The sequence below is a fragment of the Heterocephalus glaber genome, unplaced genomic scaffold (assembly GCF_053883595.1).
Source record: "Heterocephalus glaber isolate CG9 unplaced genomic scaffold, H.glaber_assembly_v1.0 deba00000470, whole genome shotgun sequence".
Taxonomy (NCBI): Eukaryota; Metazoa; Chordata; class Mammalia; order Rodentia; family Bathyergidae; genus Heterocephalus; species Heterocephalus glaber.
The window spans coordinates 28267898-28292147 of record NW_028258145.1 but is presented as its reverse complement, the minus strand read 5'-3'; the positions used below and the strand labels follow the sequence as shown (position 1 = coordinate 28292147).

Sequence of the window (24250 nt, the reverse complement as noted above, 5' to 3'; positions counted from 1 at the left end):
GCCCCCGGGGCCGCCTGAGAACTCGCGTCCGGTGGGGACCACAATTCCCAGCGTTCATGGGACGGGGCGGAGCTGGATCCTGGGAATCCTGGGTCCCGGCATGCACTTTTGGAGGACTTCAGGTTCCGGCGTGCCCAGCGTCACGCTGTCGGCCTGCTCGGGTCCTGGGCACCGCCTCCGAGTTGGGCGGGCGAGGAGGCTGCCGAGGTGGAGCGGATGGCTGCACTGAGGGCGGGGCGGGGTGTCGGCTGGGTCCTCCGGGGATGGCGGGCTTTGGGGGGCATTCTCTGCGGGAAGGGACCCCTGTTGACCCCTGACCTTCGGGCCTTGCTGACGTCAGGAACTCCTTACCCCCGGGCCCTGGGGACTTATGGGACCTCCAGTCTCCAGTCCCGGTTGTCTCTGGGGGTCCCTGAACCTCGTGCATGTTTGACGTCTTGGGCCCGGGCACGACTGACTTCAGAGACCCCAGATTCCCAGATCCAGGAGGTGTCGGGGACCCCTGGAACCCATCCGCGCTCGTGGCTGGCGGTGGCTCTGGGTTTTGGGGGCGCAGTGCTGTTGCTGTGGGGCTGGCGTTGGAGTCCTCCACCTGTCCTCGCCGCTGTCCTTGCTCCTCCGCCCACCTCTCCCCGGAGCCAGTACAACTTCATTGCAGATGTGGTGGAGAAGACTGCACCTGCCGTGGTGTATATCGAGATCCTGGACCGGTAATGGGATAGACAGGGAGGCGTGGAAACTACAGGCGGAGGGCGAAAGCTTCTTCATATTATCAGTGCTTTCCCAATTCCAGGCACCCTTTTTCGGGTCGTGAAGTCCCTATCTCAAATGGCTCAGGATTCGTGGTGGCTGCTGATGGACTCATCGTTACCAACGCCCATGTTGTGGCTGATCGGCGCCGCGTCCGTGTGAGGCTGCCTAGCGGCGACACATATGAGGCCATGGTTACAGCTGTGGATCCTGTGGCAGATATCGCCACGCTGAGGATTCAGACCAAGGTGAGGTCGCAGTAGGCTAAGTCTGGTTGCAGTAGTTTACTTGCTCACATCTCCAGATGATACGTCTCTTGTACACATTTTTCTTAGGAGCCTCTCCCCACGCTGCCCCTGGGATGCTCAGCTGATGTCCGACAAGGCGAGTTTGTTGTTGCTATGGGAAGTCCCTTTGCGCTGCAGAACACGATCACATCTGGCATTGTCAGCTCTGCTCAGCGTCCAGCCAGAGACCTGGGACTCCCCCAAACCAATGTGGAATACATTCAGACTGATGCAGCTATTGACGTATGTTCTTATATGAGAAAAATGACAAACTAGTTTGGGGGAGCAGAGGTACTGTGTGCTACAGCACCAACTGATGTGTGTTGGATGGGCATTTATACTGAGGTTGGGCTGCAAAAATGTAACCATTCAATTATGGGCTGGTGAAGGAGAGAATCTGGAAAAGTGCTTAGTTCTTGGTTATGCCCCCAGGCTTAGAATCCCCTGATCTCTGCCATGCTTTTTCCTTGTCCTGCAGTTTGGAAACTCTGGAGGTCCCCTAGTTAACCTGGTGAGTGTGATATCTTTTCTTCTAAGAATCCCTGCCCCAGGTCAGTATGGGAAGGGTGGGTTTCCTCTAATTTCAAGAAAGTTTTGTTCAGTGAGTCCCTTGTTTGCTATCTCCCAGTATCCAGCCAGCTCTCTCCAACAATTTCTGATACTCTTGTTCAGATGTCCCATCCCCTGCTATCTGTTTGGGCTAGGGGACAGGGGGCTGTATCCCTACAGGATGGTGAGGTGATTGGAGTGAACACTATGAAGGTCACAGCTGGAATCTCCTTTGCCATCCCCTCTGATCGCCTTAGAGAATTTCTACGTCGTGGGGAAAAGAAAAGTGAGTGTGGTAGAGGGAAAAGGGGTTCTTTTTTTTGGTACCAGGGATCGAACTCAGGACCTTGCCGTTGCGAGGCAGGCAGCGCCACCACTGAGCTAACCCCCCGCCCCCAAGGGGTTCTTTTAAAGTGGTGGATGGGACATGGGGGTGTTCATTGGGAGGAGAGGGAAGGGAAAGAAAGATGTAGCAGGGTGGGGGCTCATTGCCCCTCTTTCATAGATTCCTGGTTTGGAATTAGTGGATCCCAGCGCCGCTACATTGGAGTGATGATGCTAACTCTTACTCCCAGGTATGAGCATTAGTGGTAGTGATGTGCAGAATCAGTGATGAGCAACAGGCTCCTCTGTCAGGCTCTGTTATTGCTTGTCCTGATCTAACATAAGCTGCAAGAGCTGTTCCTTCTCATTATTTTGACTTTCTGAGCATGTTCCATCTTGCACCCCATCACCAAATTGATTCTTGTTCATTCAAAGCTTTCAATTCATTATCCTGGCACTTACCGGCATTTTTCACCTGACTAAATCAATCTTCCAGAGTTGGCTTCTGTTACTTCCCACAGCAATATAGTTTCAGCCAACCTGATATCCCACACGTATGTCTTTATACTCTTCTTGTTTTATATAGTTAATATCAGACCCATCATTCTAGGTGCAGCTTAAGTTCTACTCCCTTCTTAAAGCTTCTCCTAGGATTCTAGAATGATACTAGTACTATTGATTTAACACTATGTGTCATTTGGAATTAAGTTTTCTTTTACATACATATCCTACTTTCTAACTGCTAGAAGGCAGAAAGTGAGTTATCTTTGTACCTTTAGTGCCTAGTATGTGTCCTGGCCACACATTTACCAGTGTGTTGATGAGAGACTTGAGGTAAACCCAAGATTGGGAGAGTGTCTGAGTGTAGCTAATAGGTTGATCTGTGTCCTTTCAGCATCCTGGCTGAACTACAGCTTCGAGAACCAAGCTTTCCTGATGTTCAGCATGGTGTACTCATCCATAAAGTCATCCTGGGCTCCCCTGCACACAGGTAAAAGAGAGACTACTGTGAGGTGGGGCAGGGGAAGTATGCATGAGTCCTTGAACTGGGCTGTGTACTCCCTCGTTTGTTTCTGTTCATCCTCTGTAGGGCTGGTCTACGGCCTGGTGATGTGATCTTGGCCATTGGGGAGCAGCTGGTACAAAATGCCGAAGATGTTTATGAAGCTGTTCGAACCCAATCACAGCTGGCAGTGCGAATCCGGCGGGGACCAGAAACCCTGACTTTATATGTGACCCCTGAGATTACAGAATGACTGGATTAGCAAGAGTATGAGGCTCTTGCTCTGATTTCCTCCTTGCCTTCCTAGCCTAGGTTCTGAGGGCACCTGGGCAGAGGATTCAATGAACCAGTGGGGGGCAGGCCCCTCCAACCACCAGCACCAATCCCTGGGCTCTGAACAATCACAAGAGTACTTTTTATATAAAATAAAATTATACCTAGCAACATCTTATAGTCAAACACGTGGGGAAGGGAGCTGGATCTTTTCCCCCACCAGAACACTAGAGGTAAAGCTGTGTTCCCTTTGAACTTGAGGGAGATAGTGGGAGCTGACCATCCTGACCTCATATTCAAGAAAATGAGCTGCTGCCATGTGGTGTTCTGGGCATTTAGTCAGTTGCTGCTCATTAGTGTGCTCTGCTCCACGCTGGGCCTAGGAACAGAGATTCTCCATGGTGGCACAGATACTAACAACCAGTCTAGGAAAAAATAACTTCTGCTTGTCATTTCCATATCCACAGTCCATGGGTGGATGAATGCGGTGGGCCTGCTACCATCAAGGGTTCCATGGTAAGCTCCTGAGGTAATGGCAGCCTCAGACCCCTGCTACTGGGGGGCAGTGGTGGTTTGAAGAGGAGGGTGGTGACATTTTAGACAACCTGGTTGCTAGTCTGGCCAGGGTAACGCTCGAACCTCCTATTGGCCTCTTCACTGAAGGCATCACCTGTAGGCAGAATGGACAGGCAGTGTGGGTGATAACCTGCACAGAGGCAGGAAGCCAAACCCATTGTGGGGAAGGGTGGGTAGAAGTGAAGAGACAGAGGTCTAGGAGTGGGTGGGAAGACACTTAGGGAAAAGAGAATGAAAGCCTTTCTCTCCCAGCCCCTAATCTCCTGTTGCCCTTCCCATCAAATACCAATGTGGCAGTTGTGCACCCAGATGCGATGTCCATCGTATTTGCAGTTACACTTCATTGCGTTGTTAGTGAAGTCACTTTCTGCTACTTCAAAATTTGGGTTGATGACCACCTGTGAATGAGAGAATGGCCACTTGACCCAGCTGCAACCCTCAAACCCAAAGTGTCTTTAGGACTCCTGCCCACCACCTGGAAGCACCAGACCGCAGGCACCTGGAGAATGTAGTTTCCTGGTTTCACATCTGTGATGTCAATCCACTGACAGTCGATGTCATGCCTGTAGAGATCCCAGCAGCCCACAGTGATGCCTTGCTCTCCAAAGTTTGCACACTCGTACCTCTTGGACACATCTGAAGGGATAGCATGTGTCAGTGAAAGGAAAGGCTGTGCTTTGGAGATGCCAAAGTCCATTCCAGGCCCCAACTCACCCTCCTGACATTCAGTGTCTTCTAGACAGAAACTTGCTTTGTGGCCTTCTGCCACCTTGGTGCCATTGGGGGTCAGAATATCATAATGAGTGAAGATGTCCATACTGTGGTAATGCCTGTGGGGATAAGGTGCAAGGGGATTCCTGTTTCCCTGATCTCAGCAGGCCTGTCCCATCCCCTGTAGCCTTAGCTTTCTTTCTGACCCCTTCTACCCTCTCACCCATGGCACTCATGCCACACCCAGGAGTGGCGCCCAGCCTTGGGTCTGAAGTCTGCTCGTCCCAGATTGTGGATCTGGGAAGAGAATCGGAGCAGACGTCGATGGCCATAAGGCCAGTTGGCCAGGCGGGCGGAGCTGGCCAGGCAGTTCTCCTCTGCAGCACAGTACAGCATGTGTAGGGGCCGGTCCTCAATATAGGCTGTCTCCTGCACCAGCGCAGAGTGCAGCAGTAGATCAGAGGCTGCTGTATAAGAAAGGAAGGAGAGTGACAGATGTCACTGCTGAGGGGCAGGGATGGAAGGGTGTGCTTCCATTCCCTAGATGTGAGACTGCTTTCTATGGGGAAGAAGTGCCCTGCCAGATGACAGCCCCTTCTCTCCCTGCCAAAGATTGGCCTAGAGCCTTCCCTGGCTTGCTATCCCCTGCCCTTCACTCACTCTCAGAACAGATGACTCCAGCGGTGAAGCGGGTCCCTGTCCTCTTGCAGGTGATGTGAGTGCCATGATGGGCACACTGGTCCAGGGATAGCTCCATCCCTGTGCAGCGCACGCCACTCATCACCACCTCGGTTATATTCCCTGAGTCCCAATACCAGGTCTCCTGGAGACATAAGTAGGCACAGCCTCCTGGGCCAAGGCATTCATTTCCGCAGTCCTTTCCCCAAGTCACAGGCTTTTGAAACAATGGCTTTCATTCCTCTCCTTTTTACTTACCTGTAGGCCGTGGTTGGCATAGCCCAGACCAAGTTGCCTACAGGCTACCATGGCCTCCAGCGTTCCCCAGTCATCCCCACAGATGAGGCCCCAGTGGAGGCGCCCAGGTCCCCCTATTTGCACCTCGACTCGCCCCTCATGTCGGCTGCGGCCCCCACTGAGTCGAATCTGTAGTGACACAGAATGGAAGCACTCAGAGAAGCTTTTTGGTGTGGTGAGAGTCTGTAGCAGGAATGTGGCAAAAAGAGTGATTCAGAGGCATGTAAAGGGCTAGCAAGTGGTGGGGGCAGGTGGGAGCTTTGGGACAGTAGGGGGCTGGGACAGTGTACTGGGGACTATCAGGCTATTCACTGGAGGTTAGGGCTGGATAGAATGAGAGATGGAGGCCTGAGCCAATGTGGAAAGTATGACTGACCTTGGTATCCACACCAGTGTAGGGCAGGTTGCATCGGACCCCAGCATCCTGGCTGTGAGAACAGTCCTCAGCAGTGATGTTCTTGGAAGGGCATTTCCAGAGGGAGGACTCCTGGCCAGAACATCGAACTTCACTCAAGTGGATGGCACCCATGCCTAGGCCAGAAGTCATGGCTCAGCAGGGTGTAATTACAGCTTCATGGCCCAAGGGACTCCTTACTTTTCCAGGGATTTACTCTAGAGGAGTGTGAGCCTCCTCCCGCCTGTGCCATCTCTTATCTCCTTGCCCCTCACCCTGCCCCATGCGGGCGCCAGTCAAAGCCTCTCGAGCACTGCCAAAGCCCAGTTCTCGACACACCACACTCGCTGCCTGCAGGTCCCACTTGCGGTCACAGACTGTGCCCCATGTGCCAGCCTTCAGGACTTCCACTCGGCCCTCTCCAGGATGGGCACCGCCCTTCAGACGCACTAGGGCCTATAGAAGAGAGGTGTGCCCAGCAGAGGTTAATACCCAGGAGGGCTAAGCAGACCTGGGAGATAAAGGATTTTGGTGGGAGGAAGTGGGTGTGTCAGGTATGTGGCCCACCCCCGAGGGAGGTTCCTTTCTGTCCTCAAAGGTCAGGGCTGTGCTTAGTAAGGGGGTGGGCAGGCCAGGAGTTCTGTTGGGGTGGGAAAGGTCATAGTGAGTCTCTCACATACCTCCCCCTGAGGCTTTGACTGTTGCTTCTTCTGGCCACTGGACATGGAGTAGAGAGGGCCGGCCACACAGCTCACAACCACAGGGGCCCCCCCAGGACATCTGGTGGTGTCATTGGCACGATAGAACTCCAGGGAACAGAGGGAGAGGTGGGCCTCTGTGCCCACACATGCCACTTCATGCAGACCAAAGGAGTGTTGCTGCCGCTGGGCCAGCAACCTGAGGGCACAGGAGTGAGATGCAATAGGGTAAAACAATGCTTCTGCTTCCCTGCCCCACAATTCACCAGCCCATGCCTCTACCATGTCCCCATCCTCTCATGCCCACTTACCCCTCTTCTTCCCCTTCTTACATTTCCCTTGAAAGAGATAAAGGGATTGTTGTGTATGTAGGCTGAAAGAGCTCAACTCCCCTAGGAGGAGGATGGCCAGTCTTGCCTGATGAAACCGTGTTCCTAGTAGTTTCAGGCTGTTGGCTCTAAAGGAGGCTGAGGCTAAGGCTGTTATGCAAATTGAATGGGAAGCCAGGACTACTCAGCTGGAAGAGATGGTCAGGAAGGACTGCCTGACACAAACAGGAAGCCTGAGCTGCCAATTGAGCAGACCTATTTATTTATTTATTTATTTATTATTATTATTTTTTATTCAGACATTTTTATTATCCTGAGACTGAAATAACTAAACAAGTCCAGATGCAAAGGACAGAGGAAGTCTTAGTTCTCAGTGGCTTCTCAGATGCTACTGGGGAGTCCAGGTGAGAAACCTTGAGGATAAAGTATGATGGGCAGTTGCAGAAAGAACAGACCAGGTGCTAACCATCAGAAGGTATGGTGCTGGTGTACGCAAGGGATGTATGAATGCAGGACAGACAAAAGCTGGAGGGACTGCGTGGCCCGAAAGGAAAGTGAATGTGAGTAACAAAATGGAAAAGACAACCCAGGACTGGAGCTGAGTTGTTGAAGTGATTTGGTTCATGCTTCTGCAATTTCAACCTAACAATGTCCTACAGCCATTTGGGCAAGAAAATGGGACTGAACTAGAGATGTTAAATCCTGGAGACATTGCAAAGAGAGACTTGACAGAAGGAAGGGACTTGTTCATGGATACCAGGGGAATGAGAGATTGCAGCAAGGTGTGTATAGAAGAGAAACGCTCTCTTGCCAAAACAGCAGGGTGGAGCCCAGAGAGAAAGGAAGCACATGAGACTTGGCATTGGTGGGATCTGGTGGTGAATTATTGTAGTACTGTGCCCTATCACTTGTCAGAGGAAGGGAGGAATATAACAATTTGAAACCAGTGGCTAGGAAGACAGATGGAGAAGGAAAAGTTACTTTTAGTAAACAAAACCTGAAAAGGAGCCTGGAGATTTTACAGAATACTTTTGGAAACTCAGGATAAATGGATCCTGAAGATCAAAGAGATCAGGTACTCACCCAGAATTTTGTTTTGCTGAAAATAAAAGTCAGAGAGAGCATCCCAGGAAAAAAGACATCTATCTATCTATCTTCTAAACTCCTTCCTTTCCTTCCTCTATGACTAATAAAACCAGCAGAGTATGCTGTAAAGTGAGGGTCAGGGAAGGCCAGAGTATGGCCAGGTTGGGCAAAGATGACCCTAAATCAGAAGGACACTGCAAGAACATCCTTAAATTCTGAGTTCCTTTGCAGCCAGCCACCAAAGGGAGAAGCTGGGAAGTGAGGGCCAGGATACCACTGGGTGATCTGGAATTTGCTGAGGAGAAGAGAGGACAATAGAAAGGGATGAATTTTCTGAACCTCAGTCACTGCTGAAGAAGTCATCTAGCAGACTTTTAATATGCAAACTGCCTTTTGGAAACAAGTTAGATAGAAAGGTTGAAAGATTCCCATTCCCTTGAGCTCTGAAAGAGCCCAGGAGGAAAATTATGGAACAGGGAGCCTAATTGTGTAGACTGAGCCAGAGAGGCAGGGACTGTGCTTTTCACTTTATCCCTGGAAAGGCACCAAAGGGGACTGTGACTCTCACTCTGCCTCAGGCAAATGGGTAACACTTATTTTAAAAATGAATCAAATAAAGATAGGATGGGATCACTGGTCCCTTAGGCAAATATAACCTTAGTGTAGTATGGAGTCTGAAGGAGAAAGGTGCCAGATCATCTTACTAGAACTCAAGTGAAGGAAGATAAGCCTGTGGAATAAAACCAAAAATCCGACGAGCATAATTCCCCAGAGACTAACATAGGGTCTGTCATACTTAAAATTTCTATTAAAAATCTGGAAGGTATTTTCTCACAGCTTCTGCTCCTTTGTTAGGCAAACAGGTGTCTTTTTAAGCCCCCTGACCACAGTCCAACTTCCCCAACTTCATGACTCCTCACTCCCTTACCTCTCCACCCAGCCCCAACATCATTTACCTCTTGATTGGCCCCCTGCCCACTCGGGATTTGGGTTTGACTTTAAGCTTGGTGATTGGTCTGCAAAAAGGAGAAAGATGGCGGGGCTAGTGGTTAGGTATATGGCCTAGGAAAGATAGAGGGTTATTTTTCTGTTTCTGGTAAGGATCCTTCATACAAAGTGTGGGAAGGGGAAAGTGAAGGGTGGCAGAATTTCCTGCATACGCTGGCTGCTGCACACCATGGGAGTGTGTATATCGCAGGACTTCAGGTTGTTCTCTGTATTCAGTGAGTGATGGGAAATCTGGTTATGGAAACCCAAGCAGTGGAGAGGAGAGGAGAGGAGGTCAGAGGAAAGGTCAAGGGAGGAGAAAGAATGAAAATGTGGGTAAACTAAGGGAGGAAGGGAGTTGGGGGAGGAGGAGTACAGGTGGTGGAAGCTGCAGTCCATGAATTTGGGGGAAGTATACAGATGGGAGGTTTGTCCTCAGCTGTTCCTACGTTATTTCTTCCCATTTCCTAAGATCAAAGCTTGCCCATCCTCATGCCTACCTCCCTTCCCTCCCCCAGGAATGGCCATTTTCCGAGTCACACGCCTAATTCATTAGCTTGGGTTCTGGGATGGACATGGATAGGCTGCCATCCATCCATCCACCTCCTGGGCCCTCAGGGGCAAGCAGGAGGTCCCGGGGCTCTTGCCCCATTACCTTCCAAGGGATTTGGGGTGTCGGGCCGAGGCTTTGGCCGCTCGCTTCCTCAACTTTCTGTGAGGATAAGATAATAGTAGTCAAAATCAGTGTAGAACCAAGTGGAAAAGACTGGTGCAGCCAAGACCAGGGGCAAGATTTCTTTCCCAGCAGGCAGAAGGGTTTCTGATGGCAGGATAATATATCATCAGGTATTCCTTGAGTCCTATCCACCACACCTGTTTGCCCACATAAACACATGAGCAAGTAGGTGAACAGCAGTGAAGGCCACGGACTCAGGACAGATACATCCAAATACCAGGATCCTCAGAGATTAGACTAAGGCAGATGGAGAATGAGGACTCCTGGATCTGGATGTTTTTGGTAAACTTCAGGAGAGGGATAAAGGAAAGGGTGTTATAATTATTAGAATTGCCAGTCTGACCAGGCTAAGACAGAGAACTAGCTTGGATCAGACCTAGGGAGGCTGTATTTTCCTTTTTTTCTTGGATGCTGTTTCCAAGAAAGACCTCTCACTCACATTGTCCAGGCCTGAGATCGCTGGACCAGGACCAAGGACCAAGGGTGGATATCTGAAAATATTTAACTTGGTTTGAATGGGGAGTACCCTTCCTGCTTAAATTTCAATCCCAGATGCTTTGGTCAGTCACAAACTGAGCTCATTTCCCAAATTTACATCTAGGGAGATAAACCTTCTTTCTTTCTTTTTTTTTTTTTGGTACTGATTGAACTTGAGACCTTGTGCATGCGAGGCAGGCGGCAGAACCACTGAGCTAAATCCCCAGCCCAAACCTTGTTTCTTTTGATTGGCTTAAATAATTGACTTCTTTAATTCTTTGAGAGGCTTCTTTAAGTCTAATAACAGAAACAGAAACCAGATCTGTTTTTCTTTTCATTTTTCTTTTAATTTTTAAAACTGTAATTTTGCCCCTTCTTTGTCCTGTCCATCTATTTATGATGAAGATAATACTTCTATGTCTTGTAAGTTTATGGAGTTCTCTGTTATCATTTAATTTATCCTTTTCTGACCATGTTCCTCCTTGGTTGTTTCTCTTGAGGAGTCATATTTCAACATAGTATACTTTGTAAAAATTGCACTAGGATTTTAGTGTGTGCTTTTTATTTTATTTTATTTATTTTATTTTTTGGTACCAGGGATTGAACTCGGGTCCTTGCGCTTGCAAGGCAGGCAGCGGAACCACTAAGCTAAATCCCTGGCCCTAGTATGTGCTTTTTAAATGGGTTAGTTTTTCCTGCCCCAGTGTCTTCCTGAGAATGTATTTAATTGGTCTTTTTGTCAAAACATCCAGAATGTCCACCATTTCTATCAAAGAGTCTACAGCTCTCAGGTCCCTTTCTGTAGACATTACTAAGAATTTAGAACATTTCATTTTACTAATATGATGTGAAAATTTTTTTCTCCAAATGACTTTTTCTCAAAAATGTCTAAAGGGAAATACATGTGGCAGTTTCTTTGACCAACAAACCCAGAAAGATCACTGGAGTAGTACTCAGAAAAATTTAATATTATCTGGAAACTTGGAAGTACCTCATGGGCTGGGGATATAGCTCAGTGGTAGAACACTTGCCTAGAACGTGAGGTTATAGGTTTGATCAACCAGCACTATGACACCAACATCATCTCTTCCTTAAATTAAGGACCTATAAGGGGTGTGGGTGTGTGTGCGTGCGTGTGTGTGTGTGTGTGTGTGTATAGTTTGGAATTTTTCATTTTATAAATATTAGATGTGTGTGTATCTAGATGTTCTCCCTCAAGCCTCATGTGGTCATAGGTGGGGCTTTTCAGAGTTGGCTGGATCTAGGGTGTGTGATGCTGGAATTAGGTGTGTGATTAGATTGATTTGGCATAGTTCTGAGTGTGGATAATGGGAAGGCCTACCCTGGGTGTGGATGGCACCACTCAAAGGGTGGGTAGCCTGGAAGGGATAAAAGAGAGAGGCAGGCTGATGTTGTGGTTCTTTGCTACTTTGCTGCCTTCTGCTTGCCATGAGCTATTTCTCTTCTGTGATGCCCCTCTGCCATGCCACCCTGCCTTGGAGCCAGCCAACTATGAACTGAAACCTCTACAAACTGAGCTACAATAAACCTTTCCTTCTTTAACTTTGGGTGTTGGGTATTTTGTCTCAGTAATGAGAAAAATAATTAAGACAGTGTGTATATTGCACAAGTATATAAAAGAATAAAGTATCTGGTCCTTATTTAGGGCCAGTGCTGATATTTGTCTTGGTATACATTTCTTTATTCACAGATGTGCTTGTTTCTCCCATCTTCCTTCAGCCATCAAACATGAAAACCTACCTACTTCTGCACAACTTCTCATTCTTTCCAACTGTCTCTCTTCTTGAAGGCCACTCCCCTCTAATATTTCTGACTTTCATCCTTTACAATCTTACATCTCTCATGCACAACTTCATCTCAACTGAATCCTTTATTTATTTTTTTTTTTGGTACTGAGGATCGAACTCGGGTCCTTGTGCTTGCAGGGCAGGCGGTGGAATCACTGAGCTAAATCCCCGGCCCACTGAATCCTTTTAAATACATGTAAATCTTTCTTATACCCATGCACGCACGCACGCACGCACGCACACACGCACATGCACACACACACACACACACACACACACACCCCTTCTACCCTACATCTCTGTTCTTCAGAGGAAAATTTTTTTAAGAGTTGCCAGTATATACCATTTCTTTTTTTTTTTTTTTTTTGGTACCGGGGATCGAACTTGGGTCCTTGCACTTGCGCAGCAGGTGGCAAAACCACTGAGCTAAATCCCTGGCCCCTAGTATATACCATTTCTATATTCTCTTTCTCCACTCTGCTAAACTACTCCCTCTGGTTTTCCATACCTATGACTCTGGAGTAGTAACCTTTTTTTTTTTTTTTAGACAGAATTTTGCTCTGCAGTTCAGGCTGACCTTGACCTCACTATGTAGCCCAGGCTGACCTCAAATTTGCAGTGATCTGCCTGCCTCAGTCTCCCAAGTGCTGGGATTACAGGCATGCACCACTATGCCCAACAGTCTGCTTTAACTTCTGTGTTGTTAAATCCAGCAGACATTTTTCAGTCTTCATCTTCATTTTCAAGTCAGCATTTGACTCTGCTGCCTTCTCTCTTTGGCCATAACATCACAACAGCCAGGTTTTATTCCCAATTCTGCTTACTTTTTCTTTGTCTTCTTTGCAGGCTCCTTGTCTGTCTAGTCATTTGAATTTTTGGAGCTCTGTCTTAGGCATTCATTTCTTCTCATTCCATGGTCTCCCTCATGGTCTTCTCTTTATATGGTCTCATTCACACCCAACCTTGTTTATTTCACTACGTTCTTTGTGGTTCTGTTTAGATATCTTAGTCATCTAAAATATAATGTGGGTCCAAAAATAAAAGCACAATTTTCTCTCCACAAAATCCACTCCAGAAACCTAGGAATCAACCTTGACTTCTCCCTTCCTTGGCTCCCAAAGTAAATCAATAACCAAGACTTGTGAATTTTACTTCTTAAATAGTTCTCCAATCCAGTCACTCTTGGTCTTCTCCAGACTCTTCTCAGAAATGCAGTCAAAATAATCTTTGGAGCCACAAAGCTGATCATGTCAACTCACAGCTCCTTCCTCACCTGAACACTTTAGTGGCTTCCCATGAACTTAATGTGGCCCATAAGGTCTCCTATGACCTGGTACCTAATTACCTCTCTTATAATTTATTTACCTTTGTATTCTCAGCACCTTGTACCATGCTTGGCAAATTGGAGACATTCAATAAATATCTGTCTAATTGAAATGAACCAAAGAGTGACTTCTTAAATGGCACTGAAGCTCTTAAAGCCTCAATTTCACTCCCTTTTCAAAAGCAGTAAATAGTTTTATTATTTATACATTCTTTTCCTCTTATAAAATTCTATGACTTTCATGTGCTCTTGGGTGGACTACCAAGACAAGTTAAAAAATTATAAATAAATCAGGCTCTGATTTTTTCATTCCTTAAATCTCACTGACTTCCTGTAAAGATAGTGGATCAACTTTTTCCCTCAAAGGAGGACAGAGTTGTTTATCTTGAATATCTTTCATAATTGTATTTCCTATGAGAATGCTCCCTGGCTGACTTGACCTGAGAAAGAAGAGCTATAACATCTCCCATCTGTAATCTCTTACATGAGAGAATGACCTTTGTGCTTTAGTATGTTTCCTTCCTTTGCCTTCAGGTCCAAGATTCATTATTAGATTCCATATGCACAGCAAATATTCCTGCCTTATGAAAATTATTTAAGATTGTGCATGTCCAAGGACAATTACTAAGCCTCTAACTTCCCAAGCATGACCAATCTCTTAGAACTATTGACTTGAAGCTCAGAAATGCCTCATTCTCCCAGACAGTTTCAGAATCATTTTAGGTGTCTCTTCTCTCATTTTCTATATTCTATTAGTCTTTCTACATCTAGTCATTCCCATCCATCTTTGTTGTCACCCTCCTAATAAGTTTCATTTTTATAATAAACTCTTAATTTACTGCATCTAGACGCTTTTCTCCCCACTTATTACTACCAAGCAAACTTTAAAAAATGCTGGCCTTAAAAAACAAAACAAAACACTGGCCTTAACTTATTATTGCCCACACAAATACTTTCACTGTTAACTTTTTTTTTTTTTTTTTGGTACTGGGGATCAAACTTGGGACCTTGTGCTTGCAAGGCAGGTGGTGGAACCACTGAGCTAAATCCCTGGCCCATTACTGTTAACTTTTAAAAGATAAGACAAAGATAAAACTCTCAGATATGGCATTAAAAATGTTCCATTTTTGGCCCCTATCCATTCAGATCTTTTTTCCACTGCTTCTCAATATAAACCTTCTACTCTTGTACACTTACTATTGTCTAAATATGTCCTGTTCATTATCTCTGTCAGGGTCAATAATGACTTTCACATTACTGAATCCAGTGCTCATTTTTGGTCCTCATGCTTTTAGATCCATTGGCAGCACTGACTCAGTCAATCAATCTCTTATTCTCCAAGCCCTTTTCTTGGCTTCTAGGCCACCAAACTCTTCTAGTTTCCTTCCTACCTCACCTAATTGCATTTCACCTTATCTTTCTGACTTCTGAAAATTTAAGATCTCCAATGTTCAGTCCTTGGGTTTTTCCCTTTCCTTTTTCAGTGCTGGGGATCCAACCCAGTACCTTGGGCATGCCAGGCAAATGCTATACCACTGAGCTACAGTCTTAGCCCAGGACTTCAGATACTTTTACTGAACTTAACTCTAGAGTCATGTATCCAATTGCCTATGATTAGCCTCACCATTTCAATATCCTAAAGAACCTCAAAAAAGTTTTTTTTTAATGGTGCTGGGGATCAAACCCACGTCCTTATACACTTTAGGCAAGTGCTCTAAGCACTCAACTACTGAACCATATCCCCAGTCCTTAAGACCTTCAAATTTAACAGCTCTATCTAAAGACAAGTTCCTAACCTTCACCCCACACCCGTCTCCACACAAAACATGCTCCACTAACTGACTTCTTTATCAGAGGAGGCCTACTGTATATTTAGCTGTGGCCAAAAACCTTGGGATGATTCTTAACTCCTCTTTTTCTCTCCACACTGAATCCATCAGCAAATCCTGTCAGCCCTTCAACTATACACAGAATTTGATTATTTTTCACCACTTTCACTTGTCACCATCACCTTTCATTTTCTCTATTTGGCTTTTAAGAGATAATAACCCCTTAAAGAGTCACCTTGACTTCCCCCCCCCCTCCCCGAGTACTGGGGATTGAACCCAGGATTTTCACACTTAGCTACATTCCTAGTCTTTTATTTTTAATTTTTGAGACAGGGTCTCACTAAGTTGCTAAATTGCCCAGGCTGGGCTTGAACTTGTGATCTTCCTGCCTCAGCCACCAGAGTGCTGGGATTACTGGTGTGCACAATCACATCCCAGCTCCTACAATCTGTCTTTAACAAAGCAGCCAAAGTAATACATTAAAAATGGAAGTCAGGCTGGGTGTGGTGGTGCATGCCTGTTAGTCCCAGCACTTGGGAGGTAAAGGCAGGAGGACTGCCTCTAGTTCCAGGCCAGCCTGAGCTACATGAGTTCAAGGCCAGCCTGAACTATACAGTGAGACTCTGTCTCAAAAAACAAAAACAACTAAAGAAAATGGAAGCCAGATGTCACATCTCTGGTCAAAACCCTCCAAAGGTTCCTATTTCACAGAGTAAAAGCCAATCTCCCCAAAGGTCCTACTGTGTGTGGCTCACCCTCTTTTCCCTATCATGTCGGATGGCACATCTTCTACCCTTTTCTCCTTTGTTCACTCAGCTTCAGCCACAGTGGCCTCCTGGAGAATGAGAAGAATGGCTTCTCCCCCAACACCATACAGACATAGATACACACACACACACACACACACACACACACACGTGCACACCAGCACCTTTTCATAGGTGATCTTTTTCCTCAAAGAGCCCTAAAGAGCCCTTCCCTGACCACTCTACTTAAAACTGCAGTCTCAGTCCTACTTCTTTACCCCTTTCCTGGTTTATTTTTATCCATTGCACTATTTTTTTTTGGTACCAGGGATCGAACTTGGGACCTTGCACTTTCGAGGCAGGCGGCGGCACCACTGAGCTAAACCCTCCCGCCCTATCCATTGCACTTTTTACCATCCTTACATTTTACTTATTTCCTGATTCTCCCTTAGCCTACCAGAGCAGGGATTTTTGTGTTGTGTTCACTATTGAATCCTTGGTGTCTACAACAGTACCTGGGGGTCAGTAGGGTCTCAATAAGCAAATGTTGGATGAATGACTCTAGACCTTTTTCATGCTATCATCTTCACTTGGAATAACCCTAAAGATACTCTTTGTTTAACAACCCACCTATTTAATGACTGTTCCACTTACAACCCATCTTTTTTATGGTACAGTTCTGTACATATTTTTGATGGAGCCTCAAGGTCTTTTTTGTACAGAACACCTTGTTTACACAGTACTGTAATTTTTGCTTATTGTACTGTATAGTACAGTACTGTAGCTTTATGTTCTATTATACATTACAGTACTGCATGTGAGAGTTATGGAAATAAAAGCAGAGTTATCAAGTTGGAGTTTCCTCTGACCATTTCTTTGTTCTAAACATTGTAATGTACATATTATATGAAATTCCTCATTTAGTGACCAATTCATTTAATGACCTAGTTGCAAGAATAGAAATTGGCCATTAAATGATGAACATCTGCATTAAATCTTACTAATCATTCTGAATCCAGAGTTTGGATTAGGAAAGGTAAAGAACAGGTACAGAGAAAGAAGTACAACCCCAATGTGGATGACAGTAAGCAAACACAGCACACAGCTATTTTAAAATGGTTTCAGTTTCCAGGCCAGATAAAGTATACTCCTTGGGGCTGAAAGAACTTTCAAATAAACGAAAATTTGAACAAATATGGAAAAGACTAGTGATTAGATAATGTATTGATTTTCAGAGAAAGACAGAGAGAAAGAGAGAGAAGAATAAAGATTCTTCAATCTACAGATAAGTAGTATTCAAGAATAAATTATTGAATAAAAAGTTTGTGAGCATTTAGGAAAAAAATATAGTAATCCTTAGAGACATAAATGGATTTCAATTACCATATGCTAAACTATGATGTCCTTTTGTAATGAGAGTACTAAATTGGAGGGTTGGATATGGTTGTGAACAGTGTATCTGGATTTTAGCAAAGACTAACAAAATCTCCTATGATTTTATTATATATAAGATAGAAAGATATTGGTTACATTATTGTGTTCTGTTTTTTTCCCAGACGGTGGAAAATTATATCTTCACAACTAATGATTAGAGGTGGGGAGCAAGCCTGGAGAAAATTTTTGCAGGAAGTGTTATGTTAGACTTTGGTTTTAAGCATTTTAACAATGATTTTTACAGTTATTCTGAAGAAGGTGGAGGGCATAGCTCTCTTGTCCGTTCATCATAGGAGGTTGGCATGGATGACAGATGGAAAATCATGTCAAGACTCAAGATGATCTCGTGGGATCATGATGGCTTTTTAAATGACTTTTAAATGATGTATTAAAACAAATTTAGGGCCAGGGATTTAGCTCAGTGGTTTCACCACCTGCTGCGTAAGCGCAAGGACCTGAGTTCAATCCCCGGTACCAAAAAAAACCAAACAAATTTAGAGTTAGTGGTAGACTCTGTGAGTCCCCGCCTCACCAGGAAACTACTAAAGTTCCTGTGGAACCAAAGTAAAATTATATAAGAACATAATGGATGGTGAGGAGAAAACCTATGGTGGCCATGAAGGCCCTGATGCTATGTATGTCAAATTGATATCTTCTGATGGTCATGAATTTATTGTAAAAAGAGAACATGCACTAACATCAGGAACAATAAAAGCCATGTTTAGTGGCCCAGGTCAGTTTGCTGATAACAAAACCAATGAGGGCAATTTTAGAGATCACTTCACATGTGCTTTCAAAAGTTTGCATGTATTTTACCTACAAGGTTCGGTACACTAACAGCTTCACTGAGATTCCCGAATTTCCCATTGCACCTGAAATAGCACTGGAACTGCTGATGGCTGCGAACTTCCTAGATTGTTAAATAAAATAAATTATAATAAACTTAATTTTTCAGTATTTAATACTTGTAGTTCAGTTACTAATTTTTTCATATAAAGCATGTTGCCTGTATGCAATTGAATTGTAAAGTTAATTGCAAAGCAGATCATCTTGTTTTTTTGCATAGCAATCTGTTGAAATTTGTTTGCCACATCAGCAAATTAAGGACATTTTCACAAACAAAAATAAACAGATATGCCAATTCGTAGGTGGTTTTGCCTTATCTTTTGGATGTAACTTTTAAATTAGAATGATGACGATATAGCAAATGCTGAATGTAGGCATAAATGAACATGTTCTACAAGTAAATGATGGGGCTAAGTATTTTTATGTTTTTAGTGTTTTTCTTTAAAGTTCTCATCATAGCTGCTGATAGTATTTCTAGAGTTATGCAAATAATTACATGATAAACATGTTTATAACTTAGTCAAAACATTTTTTATAACTAAAAGAATAAGAGTTTTTCTTAAATGTGTTTTTTATAAACTGCAGTATTGTTTAAGTGTAAAAAAACCAAAACAAAAAAACCAAAACAAATTTAATAGTGCAAACTCACTATATGTTTAGGTTCAAAAAGGCTATCAGTATTAAAGAAAAGTGAAGATTGGAATTGCCTTTAGGTGATTACAGTACACGTTCAATATGAGCACTAGGATACTGCCTGATTGAAAAGCAGAGCAAACTGGAGGCACACTTTAATCAAAGATGTGCATTTTACTGCACCCTGCAGGCCAGACCATATGTAGTGTGCTCAGTAGAAAGTCCAGATGTCAAGAAGCCTTTCAGCAAAACTGACCTAAGGATGAGCTGAAGAAAATGAGTATTTCTGGCTTGCAAAATAGGAAACTACAGAGAGACAGTAAGTAGAAAGATGTCCAAATATTTGCCTGGCTCCAAAAGGCTGTTTCTCAAAATGACCAAATTAGATGCTCCAGGGTAAGGGAGCCATTCTAAGTACAAGCCACACTGGAGGCCAGTGTGTAAACCAGGCTTGGGAGCCTGGGCCAAAGGATGTTCTAAAGACCCCTCAACCCCAGTCCAGAGTGTTCGTGCTCACTGATGCCCCTGGCGGGCAGCACAGGTCGAAGACCCAGCCTGTCTTTCCCAGAGCTCTCAGGCACCTCCCGGATCTGAACGGCCTGGGGGGTGGGGGGGAGACCACAACGACGCGACAACTGTTTGGGCCCATCACCGTCCCTTAGACCCTGGGCCACACCCAGAAGCTCAGAACTAGCTTGCTGGAGAATCTGCCTGCCCACTGCTGACGTCACGTGCGCAGAAGCACGACCTGCCGCTTGGCGCCCAGTCCAGCTCCCACAGGAGAGAATGGGAACCCCGCAGACCCCATTTCGGATCCCTCTAGGGGGATTCACACTTTATGGTCACATACAACTTCCTAACTCTCCAGCTTCCCAACAGCTTCCCTATTTACCCACTATTCCAGAACCCCCCCATTCCCCCGACCCTTTCAAAGGTCTCTTAACACCATTCCTCCATGAACACCTCCAAACCTTGTCCGCCGCAGTCAGCACGCACAGCTCCTCACCTGTAGAAGGCCATGTTGACCTTCTTCTCACCGGGGAAGCCCAGCATCCCGCAGATCACGTGGCTGTTGTGGGGGCTCCAGCCTTTGTCACACACTTTCAACCAGCCATCAGGAAGCCTGACTTCAACCAAACCCTCAGTCACAGGTAGGGGTCGCCTACCCCACCCAACGGCTGGTCTAAGTCGCACCTCCTCTACTTGCAGGTGATGCTCCACCTGGGGATGGGACCAAAAGTAGGGAAGATATCCCAGTAGCACCTCTCACATGTTCTGTTATCCTTAAAGAACACTGAATGTGCTTTCTGTAAACCCAGGGGTGGGATGGGACTGAGGCAGGGCTGAGGAAGATTTATGCTCCCTGTCAGTCTGGGGTGTGTGGGCTCTCCTGTAGCTGGGAATGGAGTTATGCTGTGCTTGTAGACATGGTCAAGGGTGGGTGGGAAAGACAGAACTATGCCCAGAGCAAGGGGGAGCACATTACAGAAAAAGTGGCTTTGAAGGAGGAGGAAGATGTTCCAGGAGAGCACGAACACATGCAGAGAGGGCACTGGATGCCCCTTGGGGTGACCGGGAATGAAGGTGGAGAGGCTTATGCCAAGTTTAGTAACTTGAGTGGTAATACTGAAGGAAAAAATCCTTGGATTTATAATCTGTCATTTGATCCCCTCTTCCAAGACTACAGTATCCCATTAGGGCCTGTGGGATTTCCTACCTTCGAATATCTTCTCTAACCACATTTAGCCACCCTTACAGCCCTTTTGACTGACCATCCTGGGTAGAGTGAGTGTGTTCATGCATTCATGCATGTACTGCAGACCTCGATGATATTGGAGTCCGAGAAGCCTGGGAGGCGCTGGTCCTTGCAGATGACCCCAGAGTCCTCATCATGGGTACAGTCACTATTCCCCCAGCCCCGGGAGGCACATTCAGTCACACTCTGCTCAGTCCCACGGCAGCTCAGGTTGTCCAGCCAGATGCGGCCTAAGGAAGGCGACATGGAGGGATAGAGAAGCTTGGGGAGGGAGGATAAGGGAAGTAATACTTGGGGGCCTCACAGTTGGTCATGATAATGATCCCAAGAGCCTGGTAGGAAAAGGAGTGGAGAAGGTACAAGAAACCCTGGAGAGGAAGAGGGAAGGGGACATAAAATTGATGGAAAATTGGTGATCTGGTGATACTTAAGAATTTAATAGGATAAATAAAAAAACCAAGAATCAACAATGAAGTTCTGATCAGTCCTTACTCATTCAATGATAACTAATAAAGTACCTATTGTGTGCCAGACAGTCTGCCATGGTGTGTACTCTTAATCATTCTTAGAACAGGGCTGCCAGAAGACCTTTTTATATAAATAGAATGGGTTTCAGAGAAGTAACTTGCCTAAGACAACACAGCCACTAGGGGCTTAGGACTTTGCCTGTCTATAAGACTTGGAAATCTAAGATTCTTTCACTTCACCATGACATTCTCCCACATGCTCATCCTTACTGTGCTGCCATGTAGTCTTTTGTTCTTTCTGCCTGGACCATATTGAATATCACTGACTTCCTTTCAGAATTGGGAGGAATCTCAAAAGTTTAGACTTTGATGCCATCCAGAAAAAAACCTCAGTCACATGACTGTCCTTCCCATATTTGAAGAGAACCATCATGTAACTGCAGTCTGAGGCTTTTTCTTTTTGTAACAAACCTCTTATTTATTCAGCTATCCCTTCTGAAACTTGGTTTTTGAATCTTTCACATCTGAGCAGCTCTCCCTGGAAAGAGACAGCTGCTCTCTACTGTCCCTCTTAAAATGTAGCATCTACAAATGACATTTTATTCCAGAGGTGGTCTAGTTAATGGGAAATGGCTGTAGCCACTTCTGTCCATCATTCCTAGAGTGGGTCCATGTGGTGTCAGAATTTCAGTGAGCACATCACTTAAGCACCTCCTGTACCCCCAAACTTATCCTAAGTTGTTTCCAGCTTGTTAGTTTACTCTCTGGTCTGTAATCTGATTTTGTTAGCTATGGTATCTGTGTTGCCTTCTGGCTTTGGGACATTCAGACATTATTTACCTGTTCTCAGATTCCCTTGAAACCAACTGTATTTTAATCATAAGGAGTCACCTGTATCTGGAATGCCCTTGTGCATAGCTTTGTTGAACCATATTTTTGTAGCAGAAAAGAACTTAGAGATCAACTAGACTTCGTGCATATGGTGCATCTGAGGCTCACATAATGAACTTAAGGTCACAAAGCTGTGGAAGTAACTATGTTGGTTGGTTTATTTGACACTGGCTGTTTTTGATGTCCCATGTCCCTGTGGCTATATCATCCTGCTGTTCTCTCTCTCTTTGAAGTTAGGGTGAAATTAGGTAATACCTAGGCTATGCCTGGAGCATTGCTCACCTGTTCCAGGGCCATATTTGGCACTGTGGGTCCAACCTGTGGCTTCTGTGAAGCCCAGCTCCCGGCAGAGGACATGGGCTGCCTGCAGTGTGAAGTCATCATCACAGATGGTGCCCCATTCACCAGCTCGCTGTATTTCCACTCGACCCTCGTAGGGCTTCCTAGGGAAGCCAGCCAGCCGGAACCGCAGCCCCTGGCTTCCCATCTTCTTGTCAGGGGCCGTGGAGGGAGATGGAGACCCCAAGCACCGGCTCAGCTGGCACAGCAGCAGCCCCCATGGGCTCCACAGGCAAACACTGACAAATCTCATGGCAGGGAAGGAGAGAGAGAGAGAGAGAAAGAGAGAGAGAGAGAGAGAGAGAGCGAGCGAGCGAGCGAGCGCTCTAGTGAGAGAGAAGAGAATGAGAGAGATCTGAGACCAACAGACAATGACAGAAAGAGAAACACACACTAAATGAGGGCAGAGACGCAAAGTCAAAGAGGCATAGCTTTAGAAACCCAGATTGGGGGTAGGGAGGGGGCTCTCCTTTTCCTTTTGTAAATAATAAAAATTTTATAATTAACAGTTATGTCCCACAACGTCCTCCCCTAGTTCTGTCATTTTTGTTGTTGTTTTTGTTTTTTTGAGACAGGGTCTTGCTATATAGCCCAGACTGGCCTTGAACTCACTATGTAGCCCAGGCTGGCCTTGAACTTGTGACAATTCTTTTCCATCAGCTTCCCAGGTGTTGAAATTACAGGTGTGCACAACCACATCCAGCTAGTTCTGCCATCTTCAGCTCCATTCACCCCCACTCAGCAGTTTGAGAGACCCAAAGATGAAAATGGCAGAGGTTAGGGACCAAGCGTTGGAGAATGGTCAAGATAGAGACTAAGAAGAGACATAGAGAACAAGAACCAGACAGACAGGATGTGAGAGGAAGGGAGACTGTGGGAATGAAGGGATAAAAACAGAGGCTGGGAGAGACATGTTGAAGATGGATAGAAGGTGGTAGTGAAAGAACCAAGAACATGTATTGAGGAGCAAGAGGGAGAAGGGGGGAGAGCAGAATACAAGTGAAGGCAGACCAGCAAGAGCTGATGAGCAGACCTGGGAGAGATAACTAGATGACTCCATTTAGCCAGCTAGATGACAGACAGCTGTACTGATTGTGGAGAGACGCAGGCAAGGGGGCCTACGAGACCCTGAAAGGGAGCCCTATCTGGGCAGAGTCCCAGAAGGGGAGGGTAGACACCAAGGAGTGCATGGAGAAGCCACTGCACTCAAGCTCTCAGATGCTTTGCAGGGTCAAGGGGCCTGAAGGGCTAGGCCTCATGCTGGGCAGGGAGTGAATGGGGTGGGGTTGTCTCCTGCAGGCTAGGGCTCCCTATCATTATCGGCTCATCAGCCAAGGCCTTCTCTGGCCAGGGCTGAGAACAGCCCCTCTCTAGCGAGGGGGCCCTCTGAACATGCTTCCCCCAACAAACAGCTTAACAAGACAGCTTTGTTCTGGGGACATTGTGGCTTGGGAGTCCAGGGGTAGGGCCTCACGAAGGGGTCCCCAGCCTTGGGCCCTCCCACAGCCTTATATGGAACATCCTACAGCTCCCCGAACCCCAATATCTGCTTCTCTCTTCACACTTCCGTGTCTCACTCTCCTCTGACAATAATAAAACTCTCAGTTGGTTGGCTTCCCCGACTCCATCCCTGACCACCCCTTTTCCCTCCTCCCTCCTCCATCCTCTGCATCCCCAGCTCCCCTTCCTCTGGCGGCAGTGTGACTCCCCTACCTTTGGCGGTCAGGGCCCTAGGGGCTGGGAGAAGAGTCCTGATCCTGGAGATTAGTCCTAGGACTTCCAAAAAAAGTGCTCGGCCAGGGGAGACTGGACCCCCCCTTTCTCCCCCCTCTCGGTTCGTCCCTCCCACGTCCCCTTGAGCCCTCCCACATTCCGCTTTCTCGCTCCATTCCTCCGCTGGCCAGTTTCCTCCTCTCCTCTAGGTCCTCCCCTCCCCCGTGGAGCTGGTCACGGCAGCGCCACCTCCCCCCTTCCCGACCCTCCGGCTCAATGAAGCTTTCTTTGCCCGCAGGTTGGAGGCCG

At 46.2% G+C, this 24250-nt stretch overlaps 2 protein-coding genes and 1 pseudogene across 6 annotated transcripts; 2 read left to right on the top strand and 1 right to left on the bottom strand.

Annotated features, from left to right (window-relative positions):
• Nucleotides 1–29: 29 nt before the first annotated feature.
• Nucleotides 30–3359, top strand: Htra2 (HtrA serine peptidase 2). The gene is made up of 8 exons (XM_004844663.4): nucleotides 30–710; nucleotides 794–998; nucleotides 1086–1280; nucleotides 1516–1548; nucleotides 1767–1872; nucleotides 2092–2161; nucleotides 2806–2901; nucleotides 3001–3359. The coding sequence occupies exons 1-8, from the start codon at nucleotides 217–219 to the stop codon at nucleotides 3164–3166; spliced, it is 1365 nt and encodes a 454-aa protein (XP_004844720.1). The 5' UTR covers nucleotides 30–216; the 3' UTR covers nucleotides 3167–3359.
• On the bottom strand, nucleotides 3301–24073 carry Loxl3 (lysyl oxidase like 3). 5 transcript variants are annotated; one of them, XM_021258257.2, is made up of 14 exons: nucleotides 23942–24073; nucleotides 22172–23128; nucleotides 20598–20761; nucleotides 19782–19996; nucleotides 6523–6739; nucleotides 6118–6298; nucleotides 5825–5979; nucleotides 5410–5577; nucleotides 5134–5296; nucleotides 4697–4940; nucleotides 4477–4592; nucleotides 4262–4398; nucleotides 4049–4160; nucleotides 3301–3856 (listed from the first exon to the last, which is right to left on the bottom strand). In XM_021258257.2, exons 2-14 carry the CDS (start codon nucleotides 22479–22481, stop codon nucleotides 3783–3785), a joined length of 2256 nt encoding a protein of 751 aa, XP_021113916.1. In that variant the 5' UTR covers nucleotides 22482–23128; nucleotides 23942–24073; the 3' UTR covers nucleotides 3301–3782. The 5 variants fall into 5 exon arrangements, with proteins under 5 accessions (XP_021113916.1, XP_004844723.1, XP_021113918.1 ...); XM_004844666.4 differs by having other exon boundaries at nucleotides 4697–4937; nucleotides 22172–22583; nucleotides 23942–24067; XM_021258259.2 differs by having other exon boundaries at nucleotides 22172–22703; nucleotides 23942–24065.
• LOC101726111 (elongin-C pseudogene) lies at nucleotides 17801–18233 on the top strand (annotated as a pseudogene).
• Nucleotides 24074–24250: the final 177 nt, after the last annotated feature.

Bases quoted from the DNA above. Each gene is read 5' to 3' on its own strand.
- Htra2 (XM_004844663.4), top strand. From the start codon at position 217: ATGGCTGCACTGAGGGCGGGGCGGGGTGTCGGCTGGGTCCTCCGGGGA. The intron at 711-793 runs GTAATGGGATAG...TCCCAATTCCAG, and splicing joins TATATCGAGATCCTGGACCG to GCACCCTTTTTCGGGTCGTG. The intron at 1,873-2,091 runs GTGAGTGTGGTA...CCTCTTTCATAG, and splicing joins ACGTCGTGGGGAAAAGAAAA to ATTCCTGGTTTGGAATTAGT.
- Loxl3 (XM_021258257.2), bottom strand. From the start codon at position 22,481: ATGAGATTTGTCAGTGTTTGCCTGTGGAGCCCATGGGGGCTGCTGCTG. The intron at 5,578-5,824 runs GTCAGTCATACT...GTGTCACTACAG, and splicing joins ACACTGGTGTGGATACCAAG to ATTCGACTCAGTGGGGGCCG. The intron at 3,857-4,048 runs GTATTTGATGGG...TTCTGCCTACAG, and splicing joins GGTGCACAACTGCCACATTG to GTGATGCCTTCAGTGAAGAG.